The following is a 26,058-nucleotide window of genomic DNA, read 5'->3' on the forward strand; positions in this document are numbered from 1 at the left end:
AAAATGTGTTTAGAAACAAACAGGACAAAGGACAAATTAATGGTATGAGGTAAATAAATACAAATGATTTTAGAAAGAACTAAAAAACACATCCAAATAAAGTTTCTTCAAACTGCTTCTATTAACCTTGGGCTTCAGCAACATGCCTATTATGCCTTAAGTGGAGATTCAAACACAGTCGTGCCATTAAAATCTCTCTGACTACTTTCGACAGAATTTACTCGCTGCAGTAAACAACATTTTGTATTCTGACATGGCAGCCCTAGGGAGTCTGAATATCAAACACAGTTTTACAGAGTGGTTGCTATTTTGAGCCGGAGATTCTAATCTTGAACAGAAATTGCAAAGCGTTCATGTGCACGGTTCGGCGTCAGTCTAACTGATCCCAGCTCGGATGTCTCTGGCCTCTTTTTACTGAATGATCAACGTACTCACCAGTTCATCAAATATGTCCCTCTGGTGGACATGAATAGTGATGAGGGTCTCATACTTGGTCCTCTCCACAGCCTCCAAGTCTCTCGTGGTCATGTCAATCAGGGTGTTAAGGAGATCCAGGAAGAACTGGTTGGTTTTGGACATGATGCGGCGATCGTATCGGGCATTGGTCAGAGCTTCCTCTGAGTCCCTTGTCCAAATCATCTGAATACCCAGTAACCCCACCTACATTCATGTGCAAAAAAACAAAACACATCATAATGGTCAAATGTACCGAAGACCTTAGAAATCTAACTATTGTTTTGATGAAGGAATACTATAGCAGTTTAGTACCACACCCCAAAATTTACAGAGAAAATAACAGCCCCAATTCCCAAAAGTTGGGATGCTGAGTGCAGTGTAAATAAAAACAGAACGCAACGATTTGCAAATCTCAAAAACCCATATTTTAGTCACAACAGAACGTAGAAACAATAACAAATACTTATAGAAAACGCACCCTTTTAAGAAACAAAAATACTTGTTCATTTTGAATATGATGGAAGTTACTGCACAGTTTACCACTGTGTAGCATTCCCTCTTTGTTTAACAATAGTCAGTAAACATCTGGGAACTGGGGAGACCAGCAACTGTACTTTTGGGTAAGGAATATTGTCCAGTTCTTTTCTGATACAGGATGTTTTCAGGTGGTGAGTAGTCTGGACTGATGAAAGGCAGTTAAAAACCCAGAGTATCCTTCTACAAAGTATGCGATTTAGCTGAAATATGCAAGTTGTTCCCTGAAAAAGACACGGACATGACTGGATTAGAGCATATTTTGCTCTAAAACATTTAAATACTTTTCAGCAATGATGGTATCTATCCAGATGTGGAAGCTGCCAGTTTCATAGGCACTAATGCACCCCCATACCATGAGAGAGAGCAGAAAAAAAACAGATGGCCCGAGGATGTGGCCTCCATGTTGTATAAGAAGTTTTCCACTTTGGCTCAGTCAGTGTTAAATGAGCTCTGGTCCAGAGAATATAACGGTGATTCTGGATCATGTTCACACATGGATTTTTCTTTGCATCATAAAGCTTTAGCCTGCACAGCAAACTGTGCTCCTACACATTCATTTTCTGGAAGTGTTCCTGAGCCCATGCAGAGATTTCCATGACAGAATCAGGTCTGTTTGTAACGCAGTCCTGCCTGAGGGCCTGAAGATCGCAGGCATCCAATATTGATTTTCAGCCTTGTACCTTGCACACAGAGATTTCTCCAGATACTTGGAATCTTTTGATATCATGTACCGTAGATGACGGGAAATTCATATTTGCAATTTTACACTAAAGAACATCAATCTGTATTTGTTCTACAATTTTAGTTTTTTGCAGATTGGTGAAACTCAGCCCAGTTTTATCTTCTAACATGCTCTATTTATATCCACTCATATTACTGAGCTGTTACCAGATAACCTAATTAGTTGCAAAATGTTCCAGCTGTTTTTTTTACTACCACTAATTTATCCAGACTCTTGTTGGCTGTCGCAACTTTTTTGAAATGTGTTGTAGCCATTAAATTCAAAATGAGCCAATATTTGATCTCAAAATAGTTTTCTCAGTTTTAAACATTTGCTAGATTTATTATATGGGTTTGTAAGATTTGCGAATCATTGCATTCTATTTTAACTTACATTTTACAGCATCCCAACTTTCTTTAGAATTGGTTTTGGAGTTTATCACAATGTTCATAGTTGATTGCGTCTTGAGGCTACACAGGTTTCTGTTTTGCCGTCGTCGCTCCACAAGGATAGTCAGTTGTGGTCGAATCAATGTTTTCAAACATTTGTGGATTACTTCCTTGATTTGAACAATGACTTACTTGAGCAGGGAAGGAGTTGAGGAAGTCAATTAGCTGGAAGCCAGAGTCCTGGATGGCCAGAGCTGCTTGTCTGATCACAAGGTGCAAAGACCTCTGGGATTCTTTCAGCAGAGCATTGAGCCACACCTCCACGTTCCCTTCAGCTGTGACGGGACGATCCAGCTCCACAGTCTCTCCCTCGCGTGATGACACGGCCAGAATGCGGTCATATATCTGTGAAAGGCGACATAGGTTAGATCGATTATTATAACTACAATGATGAAGTTATTTTTCTTATAAAAAGTATTTTTCAAATTCTACATTACTCTGATTAGTTCATTCAATGTGACATTAACGCAGCTATTATATTTTATTACTTTCATGTTACAATCACATATTTTCCTGAGCTTTTAGTTCTGCAAAAATCTCTTGTCAGAAGGTTAATTGTTTAAGATAAACAGCGAAAAAAGACACATAATCCACCTTTTCATGAAACTGGACACACTTGATATTGTCAAAGACATTGAGAAGGTGGGCCTGGATGGTGTGGGAGTCAGAGGCCTGGCCCAGGATCTCCAGCAGGGCAGGATCAGAGACAAAGAAGAAACGAGGAAACAGCAGACGCTTCTTCTCCAGATAACTGTTTGACCACATAATTTTAAAAAATCAATACCAAAGTAGTATCTGACAATATAATAAACCAGATAGTTAATTGTACAGCATAAAAAAGAAATCAGTCACTTCACCTACCCTCACTACTGATTATCATTTAAAATCTTCTACCTTTCGTTTGGTGGTTCAATAGAACCTAAAAAGATGGGCCATGGTGGTGTTTTTAGTTTTTTCTACTCACCCTGTTAGGGACTTCTGACAGATCTCCAGCTGTTCGAGGAGATGTGGAAGCAGCTGTCCCATGGTCTCATCCCCCACACATGACTGTACCACATTGGGCATTTCATGGGCTCGCATCATGATCTTCACCCATGACTTATCAATATTAGAGAAACGCTTTGCTTCCTAAAAAGATTGAGTTAGTCAATTATCTCATGACCAGACTGTTTTATTATTTTATTTTGTATTTAGTCGTTTCTTTTAAATGCTTGGACACTGTTTGGCTCCGATTTTAGAAGTAAGCTCGTAAAACAATCTTACAAAGTTACAAAGAACATTTTATTTCTCCTTCTTTTAAATGTCAAAACACTGTGGCCTGAAAACATTGCCTGGATCAGTGATTCATTTTACTCAAGAGACTGTGAAATATAATCATTGACAATGGAACTAAAAGAAACTCAACGCCTGGCACATTAATGCATTACTGCACCTAAACATTTAGAATATTGTCCAGAAATCTGATAATGATGTAAAGATACACAATTTACATAAATTTGCCATATGAATCACATCCTGAAATGTTGTTCACCTTAGGCAACTGTTTGGCAATATCTCCACCCACAAACACAGCCTCCAGATAGATCCACAGGTTCTGAACAGTCATCCAGTGCTCGATAATATCAGTGGTGTTGGAGAGATTCTGAACCCACTTCTGAATCTGGCCTTTAAATGGGGTGTTGTACCTGAAAAAGAAGGTAAATCTTCACGTTAGCCTTACTTAGGGATGCACACCTGTGTGTGGCTCGTCTAATGTCTAGATTTCCCACAGGTGTGGAAGAAGATCATTTAGGTTTTGTGGCTGTTATCAACACTAATGATAATGACACTCAACACTGCCGTACCTGTTGCTCATAAGGGATCCCAAGATCATTAGGCTATCCTCCATGCTGGCAATGATCTCTGATGTGCTGTCTCCTCTCAGCAGCAACTCTCCGCGGGTCTTAAAACTGGCAAATGTAAAAGTCTTGTTGTCCCACTCAGCGATCACTTGCTTCAGCTTCTGTTCAATATCACGCTCTTTCACAGCACTGATGCAGATATCCTGCACAAGAACCCCACCCCCCAAATGTTTTTAAATGTTAGCAATAAAAATGCTAATGGCAAACAGATGCAAATGCACTGAAAAAAACCAGGGTCAGTGTTTGCACTGAACAGGATCACCTATATCAGTTAGCAAAGTTAATTCAGTATATTACTCTTTAAACTTTTTAAATGTTTTCATTTCCTCCAAACAATTTTCCAAACTTGTATTTTATTTGGAATTCATTATATCATATAAAAAACACACACCATGCATTAGTAGCTAATGATTCATTTGTACCTCAATCTCTTCTTTATACTTGAGTAGAGGAGCCTCCATTATGTTACGCAGCTTGAATGTGTCAGTTTCCACCTCAAAGGTATGGCCAGTCACCTGGATACAGAACATGACAAATTACAGCTATTATCATTATCATTAGGTTCTGGTAATGACTTGATTTCAGTCAAGCATAACATTCAGTTGCAGTGCTATACCAGTGGCCATGTTTCACTAACCTCCGTTATCCTCTTCCAGTGCCGGGCCATCATAGCTTTGTTAGTCATGAGTTCCAGCAGGGGGCAGCACTCACTGAATTCATCAATTGTTTTCTTCAGATCCTGAAAGGCCTGCCACTCCTTCAGAGCACGAGGCAGTTTTCGACACCTGGAAGTTCACAGGACGTGACAGTCAAACTCATATTTACTGTCTTTTTTTCTAAACTATACTTTAGCTCTGCTGAAGTCAAGTAAAGTTGACATGAACTAGATTAGATGTATAGTTGACTTTTTTTTTTATTGAAGGCAAAGAAATACAATACACTTCAAGTTTGGTATTATTGCTACAACAGTCATTGGATTGGGCTACTTGTTGGGTATCCTTCCTTACTAGCACAGAGCAAAAGTTCATGCATCAGTGTCTGTTCATAGCTGCACTCAACCAAATCAACACCTTCACAACAGAGAGCTGACATTTCTGCCAGAGGAAACAAATATCCTCTCTTCGTCAGCTCTGACATCTATAATTTCCTTCTGACTGCTTCTAATGTTTATCTAGATTTTCATTCCCAAGTAACCCATTCCAGCTATATTAAAAGCTGTTCTTAATTTCTGTAGGTAAAATGAACTAGCTTGTGTCTTATTAGCCTCTTTCCCTTTCAGTGTCCATTCGGCACATGCTGGACAAATGTGACCACATAAAGGGCAAAGATTAGCTTTGCATTGTGAGACTGAAATATTAATGCAGTGCTGATGAAGAACGGGAAGCTTTGTTTCTGCCACTGAAAAAATAAATAAATTTTTGTTTGGGTATCTCAAAATTATAACATCTCGAAACAAGTTTCCATATTGTAGCAAATGAGAGGAAGCACTTTCTTTAATGCCTGAAAATAAGAGTGATGTTTATGGATGGACTAATGAAAATCATTTAATGTAATTCTGCTTTTTTTTCTTTCTCTTTGTGATGTCACCAATTCCTGCAGTAATGACAGGGCTTGATTACACAGTATGAGAAAGTCATTTTCTCACTTAGTCAGAAAAACACCTAGTTTTGTTTGTTTCGAGTTCAGCTTCTTTCCTGAAAACGTCTCCTTCTCCATTAACATATTTTAAGCTCATGTTACTACATCTACACTTAAAAGAGTTCAACAGTTGCTTGAATGAAAAACAAACAAGTAAATTGTCAAACCTCGTCTGAAAGTCGAGTAGCTCATTATTAATCTTCTCGATGCAGATGTCAGCCCAGAGGATATCATAGTAGCCATTAACTGTATCGATGACATTGTTGTAAAGGCCGTACAACTTCTGCAGCAGAGCCAGTTGCTTCCTAATCTCCAATAGCTGAGGATGCTGGGTAACAGGAAGTCCAAAGAGCTCTTCTCCTCCCGTGTAAGTGATGTACTTCCTGAACAGGTTGTCAAATCGATTCTGAAGAGGAGAGCTACGATCAGGTACAGCTTACGCTCTGATGGACTTTAAAACATTACACATTTGAGGTAAAACATATGTAATTATCTGATTATAATTTATACAGAAAAAATCTGTCTTTTGCTAACAATGAAATAGAAACTGTAATAGTATAATAATAATAAAAATATAATAGCTCTTTTAACATTAGTATCAAGTAACTGTTTTTGTGAGGCATCAGGTCAATGCAGGATCTAAATATTTACTAACTGACAGAGAGACAAAATAATTAATCACTAACCAACCTGGAACATGATCAGCCGATCACTGGCGTCTTGGGGTGCAAGTCCCACAACCATGGGACCGTCCTTAAGCAGAGAGGAAAAAGTGTCTTTTTAGTAGCTATTATCAAAACAATCCTTAACTGTGATTAACTGAACATTTTTTGGTTGAATTGAAATCAGCAGTTTAATTGAAACAGAGCAAACAGCCATAGATATTTTACCTTTTCATAGTCTTGATAAAAGTGTTGGCAGTCTTCCAGAAAGGTCTCCACATTGCTGACCAGTTCTTCTCTGAAGTTTGGCTGCAAGGCGACCAGCTCGTTCTGCACCTCTGTGCTCCGGGACAAGAGCTTTTCCCAAGTGTAGCGCAGGGTATCCACTTTTTCAGCCTCCTCTTTAGCCACTGATAGTTCATACTTATGAAGCATGGCATAGGACTCCTGTGAGGAAAAATAAGATACTAAGCCTTCCACCTAATGTCTCTTTCCCACTGTGTGTATTTGTGTGTATTAAAAGAGCTTCAATAAATATGCGATGCTGTGGTTTACCTCTATGGGCGCAACTTGAAAATCAATAGATATCTGGTGCTCTCTGATCTCCTTCAGTGCAGCCATGGCAATACGAATGTCATCCAGGTCTTTGATCTGTCGATTCAGTTTCTTTCCTGCTTCATCTACAAAAGCGAAAATGTGCTCCATCTCTGAGCGACACTTCCTGTTACAGTAAAGTCCGTAGTCCACCATCCAATTCTTGATTTCAGCAGAGAGGGACATCTTTAGGGGTGCTGGCAGAAAGAAATATGAAATAGCATTATTTAACTGGCTGAAAATCTAGAAAATCTCATTCATGCTGGTTTTAAATTTGTAACTTAATAAGACCTGTGAATAGCGCCAAGGCTCCTACAGCAATATACTCTGGTTCAGAGTTTACTTCCAGCTCTAGATCTCGATAGAAAAGAATCTGGCTCTCAAACTCTGATAACAAGGGACTCCCCTCGATAAATCTGTTCAAAACACAAACAAAAATAGCACTAGTGCGATGGCAGATAAGCAGATTTATATAGAAACCATACATTTCAACTTACTTCCTCATGGTCTCTTCACGGTCTTTCCTCCAGATGTGATGGTAACAACTAAAGTGATGTAGAGCGGTCACCACTTCCTGCACATTAATATCAACAGGAGAATATGAAATGAAGTGCACTTATACAAAAATAAAAGACATTTATATTCATTAAATATACAGAAATATAGATACTGAAAATAACTGTTGTAAATGTGGGATAAAGAAATATAAAAAGTGTATGGCAGGATTTAATAAAAGAAAAAATCTGTACAATTAAATTTGGATTAGTTTAATATAAAATGTGCAGTATAGCTTAATTAAGTGCCATGTACCTTTTTACTGGAGGTGATGGAGCTGCTAAGTACAGAGATTAGCTTGGCTATTTCCTTGTTCTCAGACACACTCTTGTAGTAATTTCTGGCTTGGAACGGGATGGCCTGGATCACAGAGGCTGACATGTCTGAGGTACTGCCATCTGAAAATGACAGAATTTCATAGAAAACACATTGAGCAGAAAGGATGGACATTATTCTTCCAAATATTAACTTTTTAAATAATTATACGTTACAGGTCTTTTTCAAGAGAACATGTTAATAATGGAATTACTTCCATTTAGTTTATCTCTCTCTGTATATATAATTTCTAAAAGTAAAATGTGCTTTTCTTAGTGGAAATTGATTATCCCTGCCACTTTATAATTAAATATGCATTTAATTTGCATTAAATATGAAATTCTTGAATATTTTCCTTCCCAAGCAATATTATGTGTTTCTGCCCCTGGTCAGATATTTGCTTGCTCTGCTGAGCTGTAAAATCGAGTTGTAATTGTATGCTGAAAACAGCAAGTCTTAAAATGTAAAAAATGAGCAAACTGACACAGTGGGAGCTGTTGAAGGTCTGAGGTTAAGTTATGAAAGTGATAATATTCTCTATTACCAGCCAGGCTTCTGTATGTTGTTGCTCCGTCCTCTGTTTCACTCTCAGAGCTGTCTTGTTTCAGTGCTGCCATTCGCCTTTCATTCATTTGTCTCTGCAAAGGGGAATGTAAAACCTCGGGGTTTATTTAGTACACTGCTGGACCATGACACCATTAGTTCAAAAAAGGCAGTTCTAACAGTTCATTACAGTTATCAAGCTAAATACTGTCACAAATTAATGGTTCCTTTATTCACCTTAGATATCCTTTCTTTGCTCCACTGGCTGACTCCTTTGCTGACACTGACTACACACTCTACAGCGCGGTTTAGAGCCTGTTGAACCTCCTCCAAAGCTGGAACCATGACAATGTTAGGGATGGAAAGGGTCATGTTTACTCTGAAGATTGCATGGTGACCGCTGCTTTTGCCATGGCTGGTTGGGTCACTCGCAGCTACAGAGGGAGAGAAGGGTAACACACATAAAGTATTGGAATACACATTTTATGAGCTTATTTTAAGTCCTTACAGAAATACTGCAAAAACATTAAACAAGACCCACCAGAGAAATTTATGAGCGAGGACATATGTATGCGCTTGCGCAACATCTCAAGGGTGTTGCGTGTCACTCTGAGCAAGGCATCCACGTTACGGTGGTTGAAGTAGGACAGCAGCTCCTGGGCTTCCTGCTCCATCACTTCCATCAAGTCCCTCTTCTTCTTCCTCCTCACCAACGGAGAAGAAGGACCAACACTAGCAGAACGTAGCAGCGTGTTTCTGGAGAAGAGACGCTCGTCATCACCTAAGAAGGCGACACATTTACAGTCAATATGAACACCTTCAGCAACACTTCACCTTGAATAAATCAGCATTATAATAAAAGTAAAAACAACAAGGTTCTAAAAAAGGTAATCCCCTTTCCTTTAAATACTTTTGAACTGCCTTTTTTAACTTGTCTCTTGTCATACTTTATCACACTGTATTGTGTTTGATCGTGAAAGGAAACTTAGTATACCTTCACTGTCATTGTGGTCTATGGTCTTGCTCTCTGTGCAGCTCTCTTCCTCAAACTTCTCCACCTCCTCTCTCTGATTGTGGTCAAACTCTAGCAGCATGTTGATCAGTTCATTAGCTGCCTCCTCCACCAGTGAGCTCTTCATGTTCACTTTCTGAGCTTGTCTTATGCAAAGGTCCTAGACACATGCAGATATACAGTTCAGTTCAATGTAATTCATCTTTAGAATAAGAAATCCCCCAATTAATAAATACTGATAACATCTTTCAAATGTCTGCATAGATACACAGACTGAGTAAAACATATCCCAGCTGACAGTTTTATTTTATTTGTCCTTATTTACCCTGGTGGTTTGAACAAACTCCTCACAGGTCACAGGCTCATCCTCTGGCAGGACACACAGGGTGGATATGCTCATCTCCTGCAGTACTGCTTCTATTCTAAACTCCACCAGGTCATTCACTCTGTCCATCAGCAACTCAAGATCAGCTAAACAAACAAAAGTAACAAAGAGAGAGAGGGACACAAATGCATCAAAAATAAGGGAAAGAGGGAAACATCAAGGGGAACATGTTTGCATTTGAAGAAAGGAGAGAACAGTGATAAACAGACAATTCAGTATAAAAAAGCAATGTGTAGAGAGAGAGAGAATCCATTGAATATATGAGTGTTACTTGTAAGAACACCACCTATGCAATAAATCCATTAATGTAAATGTTATCACACGCTGCCAGTGCTGAGTTGCAGGAATGTCTCGTATCAGCGTGTACAGGATCGATCTCGTTATATTTTTGCTTACCCAATGCTTTGTCGATGCGGTCGAGAAACTTGTCAATGTTCAGAGATGTCCAGCTCAGGGAGGTCAAACCCGGTTGTATAGCCTCATCCACCTGTCAAGTAAGTGATGTATGGTGTGATGATGGTGATGCACTTTGTAAGCAACCTGCTGTGACAGTCAGTCTCTTACCTGTCACCAGTTTAATGCTTAGAAAAGATGAATGATGAAACCAAGCAACAATTAAAAAGGATTTAACATTTTTTGTGTGTGTTCTGACTTGCTAGAGACAACTGAAAATAAAAACATAAAATAAAATGAAATCAAATAAAATGGGTTATCAGGGATATGCTTTTCTTAAATGTCCTATTTTGAACTTTTATGTAATCGCATGACCCTCTTTTGGGGAGAGCAATTTAAAATCATATCACTACTCTCATGGGATGCTGGGTTCCAGGCAGAGAATGGACTGAAATGCAGGACTTTGCAGAGAAATATAAAATCAAAACAAAGCTTTATTAGCTAGCACTGGCAAACATAATTTAGCTAACTGAAGGATGAAGGATTTGACATCAACATGACAAAGAACAGAGGGAAACCATCCATGCTGATGATGGATGACTGAGAACCTTCACGGACACATCCATCCATCCATTTTCTTATGCTTATCCGGGGCCGGGTCTTGGGGCAGCAGCCTAAGTAGAGAAGCTAAGACCTCCCTCTCCCCAGTCACCTCCTCCACTACCCAAAGCTCACGACCATTAGGTGAGGCTAGGGAGGAAAACACTCTTTGAGTAGAGCTCAGTTACTTTGATCTCTTGCTCAAGATGTTGATTTTTGTATTATTTACCCAAGTTTACTTTTTGGGTTAAATAAAAAAACACTTTTTTGGACTTTAACCTGTGCCTGACTGTCCTTTACTGCTCAGTCAATCACACTAGGATTCCCACCCCAGCCCGCCACCTCGCACCAAGGGCAACTCCAGATTAAGACTGAGTCCAGTTCCTCTCCAGGAGACTAGTTCCAGAGCCCAAGCCATTCACTGAGGTGAGCCTGAGTATATCTAGCCACTACCTCTCAACCTCACACACTAACTCAGGCTCCTCACCCACGAGAGAGGTGACATTCCACGTCCCAATTGCTAGTTTTGGTAGCCGAGGGTCACTCCACTTACCTTAGCTACATGTGGCATGGCCAGCTGTTCAAAGACACTCTGAATCTTAGCACGCACTCTAGTGTTCTCGCTCAACATCAGCTGAAATGAAATAGATGCATGTTGGTGCATTTTTTGTAATTCCACAAAAGGGATGAACTGAATTTCTCAGTTGACAATAAAATGGGTTTTTGTCGATTTTAGTCATTTTTAAAAAACTGTGTGGAATTCGAACACAATTCCAGGATGTTTTATATTCCTAGATAAATGCAGCTTTGATCATTTGGTTGTTCACTGTATGCATTTTTGAAAATTTAGCTACAATTGTGTGCTATGCTCACCTGTATTCTATTGTAGTGTTTCTTAAGGATATCCTGTTTTTGCAGCAGTAGAAAAGCGAAGGGAGGGATTGCCAAATTCATCCTTGTCATGCAGTTCACCTCTCTGATCTGCGTCAGAATCTCTGGGTCAAAGTTCACAAATAACTCGCCAGTTTCTGGAGATCTGACCAGAAGAGAGGCTTGCAGGCCAGCTTTGGCATCCTCCATCTGCGTTGAGGTATAAAGTTTTTAGTGAGGTTTATGTAAAGAGATGCAGGGAAAAAATGTGTGAATAAGAGGGGAGAAAAGATGTTCATTCAATTTGTGTTTTAGATCCTCAAGCTAATTTTAATATTAGACAAAGATAACCCAAGTATGAACAAAATGTAGTTTTTCCAGCAAGAACTGCAATGATTCTTTTATCTCGCTGTAGAAGAATTTTGCCTCTCTCTTCTTTGCAGAATTGTTTTAATTCAGCCACACTAGAGGGTTTTCAAGGACAAGTCATGCCAAAGCATCTCAATCTGATTTAACTCCAGACTTTGACCAGGCCACTCCAAACCCTTCATTTTGTTTATTTATATATTTGTCATTTCCACTTTATTTGTCAGTGAACAAGCAAAAACAGAACCATTAAAGAGAAAGGATGCACTGTACCAGATTTAGCTGCTAGCTAATTTTCATCTGCAGCTCCTGAGACATTCAGACATTCATAGGTGGACTTCCTGGTGTTTTTCATATCTGTTGTCCTGCTACATAACCCGATTACACTTCAGTTTTTGCCACTTCAAGGCACAAACCGACAGCCAGACATTGTCCTTCAGGAGCTGGTGTGATATTGTTTTTATGAAATGCTGCGCTAGTTTTGTGCTGGATGTCACTCTCATCAGTCCACAAAACATATTGGGGAGCATTAGGATGTTTTTTGTCAGATCTGAGATGAGCCTTGGTGTCCTTTTTAGTCATCCATCATTTTCACCAAATTACTTGTTTACATAGTGCCAGGTATATTTGGATAGCTTTCTCCTTTTTAAATTGATCATCTTTTAAAACCCTATCTTTGTCTAGTATTAAAATGTGTTTGATGAGCTCATGTAAGTGTTTGCATATATGCAACAAAAAGAAATCACAACACTCAATTAAGGAATTAATAATACATATTGTATATAAATGCTCCTCTGTCAGATTTCTTGTTTGTATTATAAATTTTACTGTTCGTTAACCTTTTTCATCCAGCTGTGATGGTAGATCATCTCAAACTCCAACAACACTCTTGCTACACGGTTAAAGTTCTTGATGATCCTTTTTGCCTCTGATGTGGAAAGAACTCCTGGATGCTAATTAGGGTAATAAAAGAAACAAACAAACATGATGTATTACTTGGATGGGAAACGCAAAGACAGTTTTACCATTAATCTGCTAGACCCAGCCAAACCTAAATTAAAAGTCAGGCATGCAGTATCACCTGCTGAAAGAGATCCATGGGTTCCTGTATACGGCTGTACAGCTGCCGAGCCCACATGATCCGACCGGCCACTGGGGGCAAGTCCCTGCCAATGGGGGGGTCAAGTTTCTGCTTCATGTAGATGCGGGAAACCATTTCAATGTCGCGGCCATAATTCTGTAAAATTTGCTGATACTTCTCATCAATCCCAAGATCTGGGATGCCCAGTCTGTTTTGGGGGAAACCAAAGATACTAGCGCTTCAGCAGAACTCAAACCCAGCAGCAATAAGCATATTTAAATACAGCAATAAACACACAGCAATAACCAGTGATGACAATGACTCTATTTTGTTTGGATGTGCTGGTAAATGTTTTGAGCTAAAATGTGCAAAAAAGGACCTTGTAACTAGCAAAAGTACTTGCACATTAAAGCACACTTGTTATTGTCATGAAACGGCTGTGGCAGGCAGGAGGAAGGACCTAAATGCAGAACTCAAAACAAGGGAATGAACTAAAGGAGGCTGCTTTACTGCAGTGGCACAACTCCCACAAAAAATACTTACAAAACCAAACCAAAACCTAGAAACTGGAGACTAACAACAAAACACTAGGAACGGCAATTTCAGGGGACACAAAACATGAACACAAGGGGAGCACAGGGAACACCTAAACACTGGAAGAAAAATAATTAAAAAACCCCCAGAAAACTCTAAAAAATTAATAAACACAAAACATAAACAGACTCCAGACCATGATAGTTAATGTTTACCCCGGTGTTTATTTCAATGAAATATTTACTCTGAGTTGTTGTTTATTTTTGATTGCAGAATAGTTTAAAATTTCAGAGATTAAATGAAGCAGTATGTCACATGCATTGGCAAGATTAGGGAAATTGTGGTAAATATTTCAGAATGATGCTAATTAGTTACCAATGAAATACCTTTGAAAGGTCTTCAGCACATTTAGAGCCCTTTCTGTATTTTGAATTTTTTCAAAGGTGCTATCCATGAAACTCTTCAGTTGATTCTGGAAAGGAAAACACAGACAACAATAATATTCACAACAATGACAGCAGAATGAAATGAATGAATGAATCCTTAATCACCAGCAAATGAACTCGGCTAACCCGCATTACAAAACCGATGTCTAGTCAGTTTGCATTAAGTTTATTTGCACAAAACAGGGCAAATGCACAGTCTAATTAACTTACGTGGAGTTCAGAAGTGCTTTTGCAGAATTCCTCATAGTCAACATCAAAGTCACTTTTCCTCTGGTCTAGAAAACTGTAATGTTTTTTCTTCATGTTTAACACAATAGCCTAACAAAAAAAATTATCCAGACATGCAAAAACACACATTTTAGAAAACATTTTTAGCTATAAATAAACGTAGTTTATTTATACAGTTTTCTTCTGCAGGTATTATTATTAAATGCATAATTAAAAGCATAAATTTTGGAACTTGTAGTGTATTAGTCTAGTAGAAATGTAACAGTGCAACTGTGTCTTACTGCAAGCTATGGATGTTCTGCAAAGTTATATCTATCAAGTAACTATCAAGTTATACCAAAAAAAGGTTTGCAATCTCAGCTTCTAGCTCAGTTTGGTTACTTCAAGCATGCATGCAAAGTTTGGTTACTTCAAGCATGCATGCATTAGATAAACATTTTACAAGTGAAACATGAGAATGAATTGCCTGTACACTAAAATGAACACCATTGCACACACTTTTTTTGTGTAAAAAAGTATTAATCTAAAAAGGAAACTCAGAAGCTCCCCATGAACTGGAGAATGGTTGGGATACAAGTTTGTAGTATTAACAAATGGTCATCACAGGGCTGAGTTTAGAAAGTAATACTATGGCCTTAATAATGCAAAAAAAAGAGAAAGGAAGGAGTTGGTTTTAATCTCCATGCAATTAGTAGCTATTTTGTTATTAAGGCATATGTACGGCAAAACACTGCGGACGATATTTCACCACTGCATGCTGTCTGCAAGAAAAATGGGTCATGCATTGCTAAAAGTTGAAGACTGCAGTGAGACGTTACCTCCCATTTTCCCTGCATTTCTGCAGTCTGTGTATCCCAAGAAGCAAGGACAAACACATGGTTCATATCAACAGACTCTCAACGTATTATGTACTATAACCTTAAGCATCACAGTTTGATGATGTAAAAAAATTAATTGTTTACACAACAGGAAACCATAGAAAAAAATCAGCAGCCTGCCACTGGCATTGTAAGTGAAGCCTGAAATTCTGTTCTACCACACAGAGAAACTTTCCATTTACCATACTGACGACACACTCAACATCTGAAGATGCCAGGAGAAATACAGACACGGCTGCCTGGCAGTGACATTTAATCAGTTAATGCAATGCCTCCCTGCACATGTCTTATTAACAGGATTTGACAACAGTCTGATATCACAGTGTACTCACTTGAAACCTGGTGGCCATCGTCTCCAGCCCTTCTATCTTCGAGTCCTTTAGAACGGAGTAGGTGGAAATGGTGGCGAACATTTCGAGGATCTTGTTCAGTCTTCGTTGGAATGTGTCAAACTTTCCAAAGATGTACATCTCGCTGAAGTCAAACTGTCTTTCTGAAGGAGTCTGCTCCAGCTTCTCCTTGGTTCTGTGGAAACATCGCTGGTATTCCTGGGAAACACATTATGATACAGAACCAAACATGTTGTTTGTTCTTCAAGCCGACATTCCAAAGTGATAAAAATGATAGAAAGATTTTAATATAGTAACATCTTTCACATAATAGGAAAATGACATATCCTCATCTATGCTTGTGGCAGGAATATCATGTTAAATCTGCATATTTTGACTGATAAAAAACTGACAGAGGTGCATTTTGCTACAAAACACATTTTGTTTTCCTTTAAAAATGATCCATTACCTGGTTTAGGCGAATGGCAGCTTTGATTTTCTCAGTAATGACTTGCTGAGGTTGGTCCCATATTGAGTTTGCGCCATTATTAGTGATATAGGCCTTACAAGCTGTGATCATCTGGTTTGTCACCTGAGATGAGGATGGAAGAAATGGAAACTATAAATCATTTTGTAAATTTGTACTTTTTTGCTGGCTTAATGTAACACTATCCTAAAAATCCTTAAGTATCAGTCATTCATAAAAAAAATGTAGGACCCCATTGTTCATCATAACAAAAGCTTGTTGATCTGCACAATACCTTTACAAAAAGTGATGTAATCTTTTCAGATGTGTTGTAGTAGCGGGAAATACTGTGAATCATCCTGATGGCATTGATCAGACCTGGGATTGCATCCACCATTGATACCTTGGACGAAACAGAAATTATAGCTTGTATTTCTTTGTACATCCAAATATAACACACATCCAGCACATTTGTACTGTCTTCACCATGAATGCAGTTGATTTGGTTCATTTTTTAAAATGCACCAGAGTGTGATAAAATATTCTTTTCTCACAGGGTCACTGTTATAGAGCGGGTCGCAAAACTTCTCCAAGCTGTAGAGATACTTGACGTTGTCTTTGGCCTCATTAACTCCATCTGTGATCCTTGCATCCAGTTCCCGCCATGACTAGACCATTACAGACCGTTAGTTAATTAAGGTGTGCACCGTTCTCAAAAAAACCCCATAATCTTACAATAAACCACTGAAATGAAGGAGAGAGCAGCAATATCAAAGAAAGAGAGCATGTGGTGCAGCCACTTAAACTCAGCAGTAGATGACAGTCATATCTGACCTTTATGAGCTTAGATTTAGCCAGCAAGAGCACACCCAGAGCAGCCTTGACATCGGGGCTCTTCAGCTGGTCCAGAAGGTAGTTGAAGCGAGTCATCCGTTTCTTCCAGTGCTCCAGCTCAGCCCGAGGGCCAAGATCATCAGCCTCCTTTCTAAGCTGGTCACTCTCAGCTAAAACCTGCAGAATAAAGACATTCGATATTGCTGTTGAAACTTAGGCCTGCAGTTTATCCTTCATCTGATACAAGCACATTCAAATAAAATGGCAGAAAACTTGGAATAAATGAATGAGAGTAATTTTTTGTATTAAGTTTGAGGAGAAACACGATGAGAGTCCCTTCTCACCTGTTCTATTTGTTTGATCCAGACTTTCATGCAGGCCTCTATCTTCTCTATGGTCTCTGTGCTGCTGGCAGCTGCCACGTAGTCAGATGGGCCCTTCAGTACCCTCAAGTCAAAGGTGTCGCACTCTTTCAAGGTAACCTGAAAGCAAAGTTGTGTCCTGTTGCTTTATTTGCAATACACTTATTATAATGTAAGTGTATGTAATATTTAAACTGTGTTTATTTATCTATGTTAATCTAACCTACTATGTATTTCATATTTAATGTAGTTTTTGGTAATACCGTGCTTTTATTAGTGACATTGTCTGTCCCCTACCTTTTCCTGAAGGCTCTCCTGTGCTCCAGCCAACACAGACACAAAGCTTTCCAATGAAGATATGAAGTCCTGTTTGACAGCCAGGGTCTGAGGACTTGTCCCCTCTCCCCAGCCATGGTTCATCTTCCTCAGTGTGGGAATGAAGATCTCAGAGAGCAGCTGCTCCACACTTTTTAAAAGACCGCCTTCCGTTGTATCCAACATGTTGAAATTTACATCCTAGAAAATAGTAAAAAAAGATAATAAAAATCTCAGCATTCATATATTAAACATGCCGCAAAAGAGACTTTCCTAGCTTACTAGTTGGCAAAGAAAACCTTTTGGCTTTTGGCAGAAGTCTCCCTGGGTTAGTGTAGTGTAGACACTATAATGAACCAACTATGCATGTGTCCTTCAAGTGAGTCTGGGAAGCTATTAAAAATCTGCTGTAATACTTTAAAAAAGCATTAAAAAAGTTACTATACTGCTAGCAAAAAGAACATAATGTTTACCAATCATAGTTATAATATTACATTTATTAGATTAGATTTAATTAGTTTGTGTGATTGTACTGTATAATATCTGATAAGAGAGAACCAGCACATATGTGACTAAATTAAAAATATATGACTCCCTTTTAAATGACTGTCAGATGTTATTGTGGTTTTCTAAGGGTTTAATTACAGGACCATCCATGGGTCCCAAAGGCTTACTTATAATTTTTTGAACCAAGTGTTATAAACTTCATGATATAAATTGCAATAATATTTATAAATCGGCTATAACTTTAACATAACAGCTTGGGTCATGCTGACGGACTGGTTTTCAAATGAATTAAAAAATATGATTATTAAACATTGTTAATAATAATCATGAATCATTTATTACTGTACTATTCTACTTTAACCCTGCAAAGGTGTGGCACAGTCATCTAGAGAATACAATGTATCCATTCACCCTGTGGCTGCTAGTTAACTGACTTAATTTTAATCACCTAGCAACTTACCATTGTTCATGAACAATTTGCCAGCAACACATAATTGTGAATCTTTGGTGAACAGGTTCTCTCAGCCATGAGCTGGACACCTCCCTTTTAATAATAACTCCTCTAACTTAATCCACCCAAATGTCAAGTAACACCTGAACACCTGATGTGCCCTTGAATTTTTTTGAAGCGACTAATTAGGAAATTTAGCAAGAGAAGTACACACAAGTGCTTTCTCTCATTCTCATTACATGAATACACAAACACACACATACACACAGAATCCTGCTTTCCTCTGTCTCTAGCTGAGGGTGTTTTGTAGCAAACAGGACCTGTTATCAGTGGTGGTGATTAACTTTGCTGCAGATAGCAGGTGTTCAGTAGGAATCAATAGCCAGAACCAGCTGTGCTATCACAGTGCCATTACTGAGCTCCCCCAGTGCCTCACTACCTCTGGGTGTAAGAAGCTTTTTTTAGTTAATTGGATATCATGCATGATAAGAACAAGTAAAATGTAAAAAAATCGGAACATTTGCCTTGTGACACTCAGTGCCTATCATTAATTACGTTTCACAAAGTGATAAAAGTTGACTTCCCGTAGTGCTCACAACCACAACACAGTCATGGTTAAATTTGTCCACTTGCATGGTTTTAATTGACTTTAAATCCCTCCTCTCTCGCAAAGAAATGAATAACTTAGATATCCCAAAACAATACAAACTGACTCACTCTGTGTATGTTCTCAGAGGTGACTGCCTTTGAAGTATTGGCTCTGGTGAAGAAGACACACACTCCGGTCAGTGCCACATCCCTCCCATCTGTTACAAACACTTTGGACTTCTTGCTGTGACCAGGCTGCTGGGCAACAGGCTGGGCGGGCACAGAGGCTGTAGCTGCTGGTGCTGCTGCTGCTCGCATAAAGGATTGGAAACAACAAAAGGTGTCATGGTAACCAACTTTGACTTCTTATTCTGATTTTAACACTGTGGCATTTACTTGAGAATGGATTACTTTTATGATCTGTATTAGTGACAAAGACAATTTCATATAAGATAGAGCTAAAGCTGCTGTGATGCAGGGTTACACAATACAACCTAGATTTTCATGGTACCTGCTACAGTTGGTTCAGTGTCCTGATAGTAGAACATTAGGTGTGGAAGACCGTCAGCCATGAAAAATTGCTCCATGCGGTCAATCTGACAAAGATGAAAACAAAACTTCAGCACTGTTCAGTCCCATTGTAGATGCACCACATTTTTTGTTCGTTTGTTTCTGTCTTTTAAGCCCTGTAAAGTTGTCCAATAAAACAATATAATCTGTTAGAACATTTATGTGCAAAATACCTGATTCCCCTCCAATATGGCATCTTCCACATCTGCTTTCTCCAGCCCCAAGCATGAAGCCACAATACTGAAGATATAGTCATGTCTTCCATCCAGCTGAGCCCGCTTGGCTTCACGCTCCTCTTTCAACTTTTGCTGAAAAAAAAAGTTCCAAAATTTTGAATTACTAAATACCGAGTTCAATTCAATAAAAATGTAACCTGTGTAATTTTTCAAAGTATTTTGAATGGAAAGCTCAGCCATCACATGACCATCTTTCAACTGACTGAAGCTTAGGCATTGTTTAAGTACAGGACCCAAAGAACACAATGAGTTTTAAAGAAAGTTGGATACATTTCAGTTAACTGTGAATAATGCTGTTCTGCAGCATTCTTATGTTTCAGGTACATGGGCCAGACGTGGCCGTCAAAAAGGCCAGGTGGGTCTGGTACCAGGTAGTTTCTTGAGCACTGAAAACTCGAGTTTCATATATAAAAGATTCACTGCCACTCTTTTACTTGAGACTCTGCTGCTTGCGTGCAGTGGCTTGTGTTTAGGTCTGGGGAGCAAAATCAGCCACAATGGGTCGTCAGGTCGTGCTGCTTAGTAACACAGGAACAAGGTCAGCCAACAAACAGATTACATGAAACCTGGTGCTGCATGAAGCCGTTGCAGTAGGGTGCATCTAAAATCGCTCATTTGCCTTTCATCTGTATAGAAATTATTTTTTAATCAAACAGGAGATAATAGGAATCTTTGTTCCTGGCTTGAAATATTTTTACATTGACATTGCTTTTGTCAGTCCACTTCTAGCATCATAGCTATACCAAAATTACTCTTGAGAGCTATTGCTTTTATACAGCAACCTGTTTAGACAATTTGAAACAGTTGGATTAAACTTTAACACTGAGTATCACATAATAAGTGATGTATTTTCCTTGTCTGGCCTCTCTTTTCTTGTGTGCACATTGATGTGGTTGGCTTGTAGTAAACAGTGATTTTGCAACTATATGCTGGCTTATTCTCAAATAACTGTGTCAAGAATACTGTAAATGTCTGTAGTGCGCAATGGCATAAGGAAACCAAATGGCAACCCCGGTGAGGCTTTAGAGGTTGAGATCTGAGACTTACATTAGAAACAATGTGGAAAAAAATCAAATCCAAAAGACTGGATTGATATCAAGCAACAGCATGAAAAACAGGGATGAGGAATGTAGCTGTCAAAGGTAGAGCTAAAGAAGGGATTAAAATGACTGAATACCAAGAAGGTGAAAGGGAAGAATATAAATTATATGATAGATGAGTACAGGGAAGAGAAGAAAAAATGGGATGAGGTGAAAAAAAGTTTTGGAGAAAACAAATAGATTGAGGAAAAAATTTGGCGTGTAACGGAGGACATAAATACTTGGACATAAACAAAGGACAACTCTATATATACCACAAATCATAGTGGTCAAGCTATGCTGTCTGTTAGGGCTAAGGGGGAGTTGGACATGTGAAGCCAAGGTTATCAGGAGCATGTCAAAGTTCCCACAGTTTGAACACGCACAAATCTGATGGCCAAATTAAAACGGCCCACTAGTCTCTTCAGTGGAAAACACCCTAATCTCTCAGGTTGTAAGTGTCAGCATAGTTGGGAGAACAGCAACATATCAGCACATTAGTGGCTTTAAACAAGACCAAGAAATACCAAAGCTGACATCCAAGTGTCTGTAGTGAAAAAAGAGAAAAAAAGACTAAAAGAACTAAAATGCTGTCTAACTACAGCAGCTGCAAAATCTGCATAATTATTCACTTCACAGAAATCCTGGTAGAAATGTTAACGATTAGGATTTTTTCCCCAAATCTTCCGTTGGAACATTGTGTGCATTTCCTTGCTTAAAAGGTCACTTCAAAAGATAACAGTGTTTTTAGAAAGCACAACAAAAGTCTGCACAGTTCAGATGGTTAACCCATGAGCACTTTTTGAATTATAGTATATAAGACAAAAAAAACTGAGTTTGGACAATTCTGATGGGTTTGATAGTCAATATCTGCAGTGATCATCTTAGTTACGTCAATTTTATTAACATACCAAAGTTGTTTTTATGACTACCACTCGTTTTTTGTCCTCCACTTGTTCATTTACTTAAATTTTTTAAGGGGACACTGCCACAGGTTGCCAGTAACAAAGTGGTGAAAGTGAATGTGAAGTTATGTGCCGACACAACAGCGGCAAATCCCTTGAGTTAGGTATCTTTTTGAATGCTTTGATTATTAATAGGTCAGTGTTAAGTGGCTTTACAATGAAACACAATCAGCATTCCTCTGAAAATGGACGGGTACAAAGACTGCACTGAATGTAAATGAAAAAGCCTCAATCCAAAGAAAAACCTTTAAAGACCTTCAGAAAGCCTTGAGAACTACGAAACTCTAGACCCTTGAAAAATGCAAGAATGTCTGGCTCCTTGGAAGCAAACTGGGTGACTTAAGACAGTATGGACACTTAATATTAATGCAGTGTATGGCTATCAGGGCTCTGCTATCCTGTCGTAAAGAATATATCACAAACAAAAGAATGAGCTATCGATCAGTGTTAATCAAGCGCACTCAGTCTCGATTCAAAAATATTAATTATATTTTCAATATGATCTTTTCTTGCATGAAAAAATAAATGTAACACCCATCTGTTTAAACCATTACAGAAACTCTCTGGAAACACACACACACACATACCACATACACACACACATAAACACACACTAACATCATGGACTGACTGTAAAAAAAAAAAAAAGGATACCAAGCCAACCGTTGCCAGGCGACCAGCCATTTCACACACCTTCTCTCTGCCCTTATTTCAAATTGGATGAACAGCCAAGTCTCAGTCTTCAGGGTAGACACAAACAATACAGGCACATTGCATTGTGGCGCAGATTATTCAAACAAGCAGACTAAGTCACCAGTGAATGCAATACACAAACACAAAAAATACACTAGTCAACAAAAGCCGGCAAAACACAAAAACACAAATCCACATTTAGTTATTCCCATGACACAGACACAGAAGCCAGCGCCGAAAGACCCAAATAATAACAGACACAATGCTAATAGCTTTCAGAAGCAAACAAAGCCCCATCCTGAGATAAGCTATGGCGAGACAGAGAATCCCTATAATAAACAAACTGTGGCTTTTGGAATTAAAGAGAAAACACAAATGTGCACGAGGACAGTTTAGCATCTGATAAATTTCATCCGTTTTAATCCAAATCATCCAGGGAATAGAAAACAGCAGACACACGCTGTCAAAGTCAACTCAGTCCCTGTAGATAAAGCTTTGCCATTAGTTTTGTTCATTTCATTTCAAAGTCTAAAACGTTGGAGCCAATGGCTCGTGAAAATTATGTGAGAGAGAAAACCTCGAATGACCCTACAATAAAAACAATTCCATTGCTGCATGAATTCTCTTACCTGAATGACTTTGGAAACAATTTGTCTCCAGAGCTGTTTTCTATACACCTGCGACATGACAACTCCTCGTCTCTTCAAGCCAACCCGTGTATACCTTCTCTAAAACCTGCTATCACGTTCTCATCAGTATGTACACAGGGGAGACATATACTCTCACCCTGGAAGGGTTAGCACTATCAAGTTGTCAGTGGTGAGCGCTCAACTAGCAGAGTTTGGGCTATACTTTCGTTATGTATAATGGCCACTGCCATCAGAAGTGTATGACTTTTCACAGCTAGGTGATGTCAGGGTAGATATGATCCCTTAAGAACAGTAAAACGCCTGCTTCATTCTGACATTGTAGTTCAAGCAATATGTCAAAATGTTAAGAGGCACTCGACTTAAAAGCACTGGCAATTTGAGAGCTTTATGAGATGGGGCTTCATACCCTCGCTTTTAGGCTGAAATCCCCATAGATGGAGTGATGCTCGGAAAGGAAAAACTCACAGCTCTGTCTGCACATGTGTAGTGTATGCTAATGAACTAGCATAAAGGAATGCAAACACAGATGCACAAGGGTCAAACACTGAGGTAATCGCTGGCTCACAGGATTAGCAGCACACCAGAACAAAGCTGTCAGCATTCACTATAATGTAACAGTGCAAATAAGTGCTTGGGAGTGAATTCTGTGTTAAGCCCATGGACACGCTCACCAAAGCGCATAGATGAAGCGGTAATTACAGATTCTGAGCTCCAGATGAAATTTTGACAAAAAGTAGCAATATAGAGTTCAGGGACAACTGATTTAGTGGATTTTAAAAGGTAAGTTTTATTTTTTTTATAGCAACAGTCACAGTTTCCGTCCAGTTTGCCGCAGCAAACCTTTCTGCTTGCTTGGATGTAATTTTTGTACTAATTTCAAAAACAGATCAGCTTTGTTTGTCTAAATTTTAGATATGTTTTATTTGTATAATCAGCTACCTAACACCTAATCATGTTAAAAGTTAAAAATACATAAATAAACAAATAAAAACATGTGATGTGGCATTATGATTTTGATCTTTTCCACTTAGTGAACGCATTTTTTTTAGTCTGCATTTGCAGTGTCGTGTTAACGGGTTCTTTGGATGCTAACACGGGTGTTAAAATTGGGATTTATCATTGCAACATCATGACATACATTGTAAATAAATGTAATCTTGTGTCCAGCAGTTTGTGTTGTGTTTTTTTCTGACAAAGAATTACTTCTACACTTGTTTTATCATTTTATGACACATTTGCCAAACTTATTTTAGGCTTTCTGCCATATAAAACCAGGCCTTCCTGAACAGAAACCCACTTAAATGCCCTTAAAATTACTTTCACAACTGCATGGTTTTGTGTTGCTTAAGCTTTCCACCACATACACGCTCCAAACACAACAGCTGTTTACTAAATCCCGACACATTAATGATGAATTGCATTTGGCCAAAGTTGATAGTCAAGAAGCTCAAGTCATCTGTAACTTCAGAACTCTTGGGTCACCTTACCTTGTTTTGATAGTCTGGCTTGAAATGCAGCATAGTCGCTGTCGGCCTTTCACGCTGACACTTCTTTTCAAGTCATTCCACCCTCTTAATTGTCTGCGTTTTTCATGACATCAGAGAGTTAAAGCTTCCAACAAAGAAGACAAGACAGCGAACAAGTGGCTGCGCTACACTATGTGAGCAATCAGCCTTCCTGTTTGTCATGTGAGAAAGGTTGCTGCCCTGAAATTATCAGACTGTTTCTCCTAAAAGGGTACTGCTAACTAGATAACGCGGTGTTGGATGACCTCCTGTCAGCAGGGTAATTATCAAGGTCCAACTCTCACCTTACAAGTCTGTTACAACAATAGGATGAAGGATGGAGGGTGGTGGGTGGGGGGTGGAATGAAAAGGTTGCAGAATACATCATTAGAGGGAGATAGTATCAGGTACAACCTTTTAAAAAAATACAGAAACAGAAGTGAATAAAAAATAAATGTTGCATCATTGTAGTACAAATGGCTCTATTAGAGAATGCGTTACTCGCCTCTTAAAGGAAAAAATGTGGCGAGTCATTTGATATAGCCAGTAGTGTAATTTACCAGGCAATGGTACTTTGCTTTGAAAGCAAGTGCTACAAATTACTAGAAATTAAATTAACATGGAAATTCAGTTTAAGCAAGAGTAAAACTTGATGCTTATAGAAAAGGAAGCCGATGCAAGGTCGTCACCTGGATCAGCACTTAAACAGTATAGGATTGAACTCAATACCATGTCCACTGTGTGAAGCAGTAAGCGTAACATGATTATCATTAAGTTGCCTAACAGACTTATTGGTAGACTCATTGTGCCTGATATGTGGCAGTGTGATGCCTAAAAAAATCTGCTATTCAATCAGTTGTTATGTTAGCAGATCCCTTGAACTCCATTGTCTAAGTCTGCCTGGAGCGGCACTGATCAGACAGTTATGAGGTGAGGAGGAATCCCCACGCTAGAGAGATTTATTTTTTAAACATTTTCTTGTTCTTGCTTCTGAAATGTGAGATTGCGCTGCTTCTTTCCATGTCACTGCAAACTTAAATAGCTTTTGTGACATTTTACAATTCACCGAATAATCAGGAAAGACAATAGATTAGAACCTAATGAGATTAAGCATGCACTACCCCGCTAATGGGGTAATTCTAATTATTTACCTAGAGAGCACATATGCATGTGCACATGTGCACACACAACCCCACCATCACCACCAATTAATATTCAGTTCCTTTTTACAGTCGCATCTTGCCGATGAGAGGCACAGCCCTCTCCACGAGGATTTGACTGTGAGTCAGATAGTGAAGAAATGGTTGCAAAGCTTTGCATTACAGAGTGGGTCGGTCATCAATT

At 38.8% G+C, this 26,058-nt stretch overlaps 1 protein-coding gene across 2 annotated transcripts in view; it reads right to left on the minus strand.

Moving 5' to 3' along the window:
• Positions 1 to 26,058, minus strand: part of dnah5 (dynein, axonemal, heavy chain 5) — an 89,100-nt gene that overhangs the window by 60,887 nt on the left and 2,155 nt on the right. Inside the window, exons 2-39 of one of the 2 annotated variants that reach the window (XM_025911408.1) lie at positions 19,760 to 19,894; positions 19,528 to 19,612; positions 19,146 to 19,324; positions 17,453 to 17,671; positions 17,138 to 17,275; positions 16,794 to 16,970; positions 16,514 to 16,627; positions 16,255 to 16,362; positions 15,963 to 16,085; positions 15,497 to 15,712; positions 15,105 to 15,131; positions 14,269 to 14,376; positions 13,999 to 14,084; positions 13,079 to 13,286; positions 12,837 to 12,950; positions 11,635 to 11,841; positions 11,315 to 11,395; positions 10,165 to 10,255; positions 9,709 to 9,854; positions 9,366 to 9,543; positions 8,913 to 9,152; positions 8,609 to 8,805; positions 8,373 to 8,466; positions 7,769 to 7,911; positions 7,456 to 7,532; positions 7,250 to 7,374; positions 6,920 to 7,155; positions 6,593 to 6,811; positions 6,393 to 6,455; positions 5,870 to 6,108; positions 4,702 to 4,849; positions 4,487 to 4,579; positions 4,008 to 4,207; positions 3,695 to 3,848; positions 3,128 to 3,291; positions 2,758 to 2,914; positions 2,296 to 2,508; positions 436 to 660 (exon numbers count right to left, since the gene is read on the minus strand). In XM_025911408.1, coding sequence (XP_025767193.1) covers positions 436 to 660; positions 2,296 to 2,508; positions 2,758 to 2,914; positions 3,128 to 3,291; positions 3,695 to 3,848; positions 4,008 to 4,207; positions 4,487 to 4,579; positions 4,702 to 4,849; positions 5,870 to 6,108; positions 6,393 to 6,455; positions 6,593 to 6,811; positions 6,920 to 7,155; positions 7,250 to 7,374; positions 7,456 to 7,532; positions 7,769 to 7,911; positions 8,373 to 8,466; positions 8,609 to 8,805; positions 8,913 to 9,152; positions 9,366 to 9,543; positions 9,709 to 9,854; positions 10,165 to 10,255; positions 11,315 to 11,395; positions 11,635 to 11,841; positions 12,837 to 12,950; positions 13,079 to 13,286; positions 13,999 to 14,084; positions 14,269 to 14,376; positions 15,105 to 15,131; positions 15,497 to 15,712; positions 15,963 to 16,085; positions 16,255 to 16,362; positions 16,514 to 16,627; positions 16,794 to 16,970; positions 17,138 to 17,275; positions 17,453 to 17,671; positions 19,146 to 19,324; positions 19,528 to 19,612; positions 19,760 to 19,894 — 5,727 coding nt within the window. The remainder of the gene's footprint in view (positions 1 to 435; positions 661 to 2,295; positions 2,509 to 2,757; positions 2,915 to 3,127; positions 3,292 to 3,694; positions 3,849 to 4,007; positions 4,208 to 4,486; positions 4,580 to 4,701; positions 4,850 to 5,869; positions 6,109 to 6,392; positions 6,456 to 6,592; positions 6,812 to 6,919; positions 7,156 to 7,249; positions 7,375 to 7,455; positions 7,533 to 7,768; positions 7,912 to 8,372; positions 8,467 to 8,608; positions 8,806 to 8,912; positions 9,153 to 9,365; positions 9,544 to 9,708; positions 9,855 to 10,164; positions 10,256 to 11,314; positions 11,396 to 11,634; positions 11,842 to 12,836; positions 12,951 to 13,078; positions 13,287 to 13,998; positions 14,085 to 14,268; positions 14,377 to 15,104; positions 15,132 to 15,496; positions 15,713 to 15,962; positions 16,086 to 16,254; positions 16,363 to 16,513; positions 16,628 to 16,793; positions 16,971 to 17,137; positions 17,276 to 17,452; positions 17,672 to 19,145; positions 19,325 to 19,527; positions 19,613 to 19,759; positions 19,895 to 26,058) is intronic. The other variant, XM_019364787.2, reaches the window with a different exon arrangement.

Source organism: Oreochromis niloticus, linkage group LG11 (genome assembly GCF_001858045.2).
Source record: "Oreochromis niloticus isolate F11D_XX linkage group LG11, O_niloticus_UMD_NMBU, whole genome shotgun sequence".
Lineage (NCBI taxonomy): Eukaryota > Metazoa > Chordata > Actinopteri > Cichliformes > Cichlidae > Oreochromis > Oreochromis niloticus.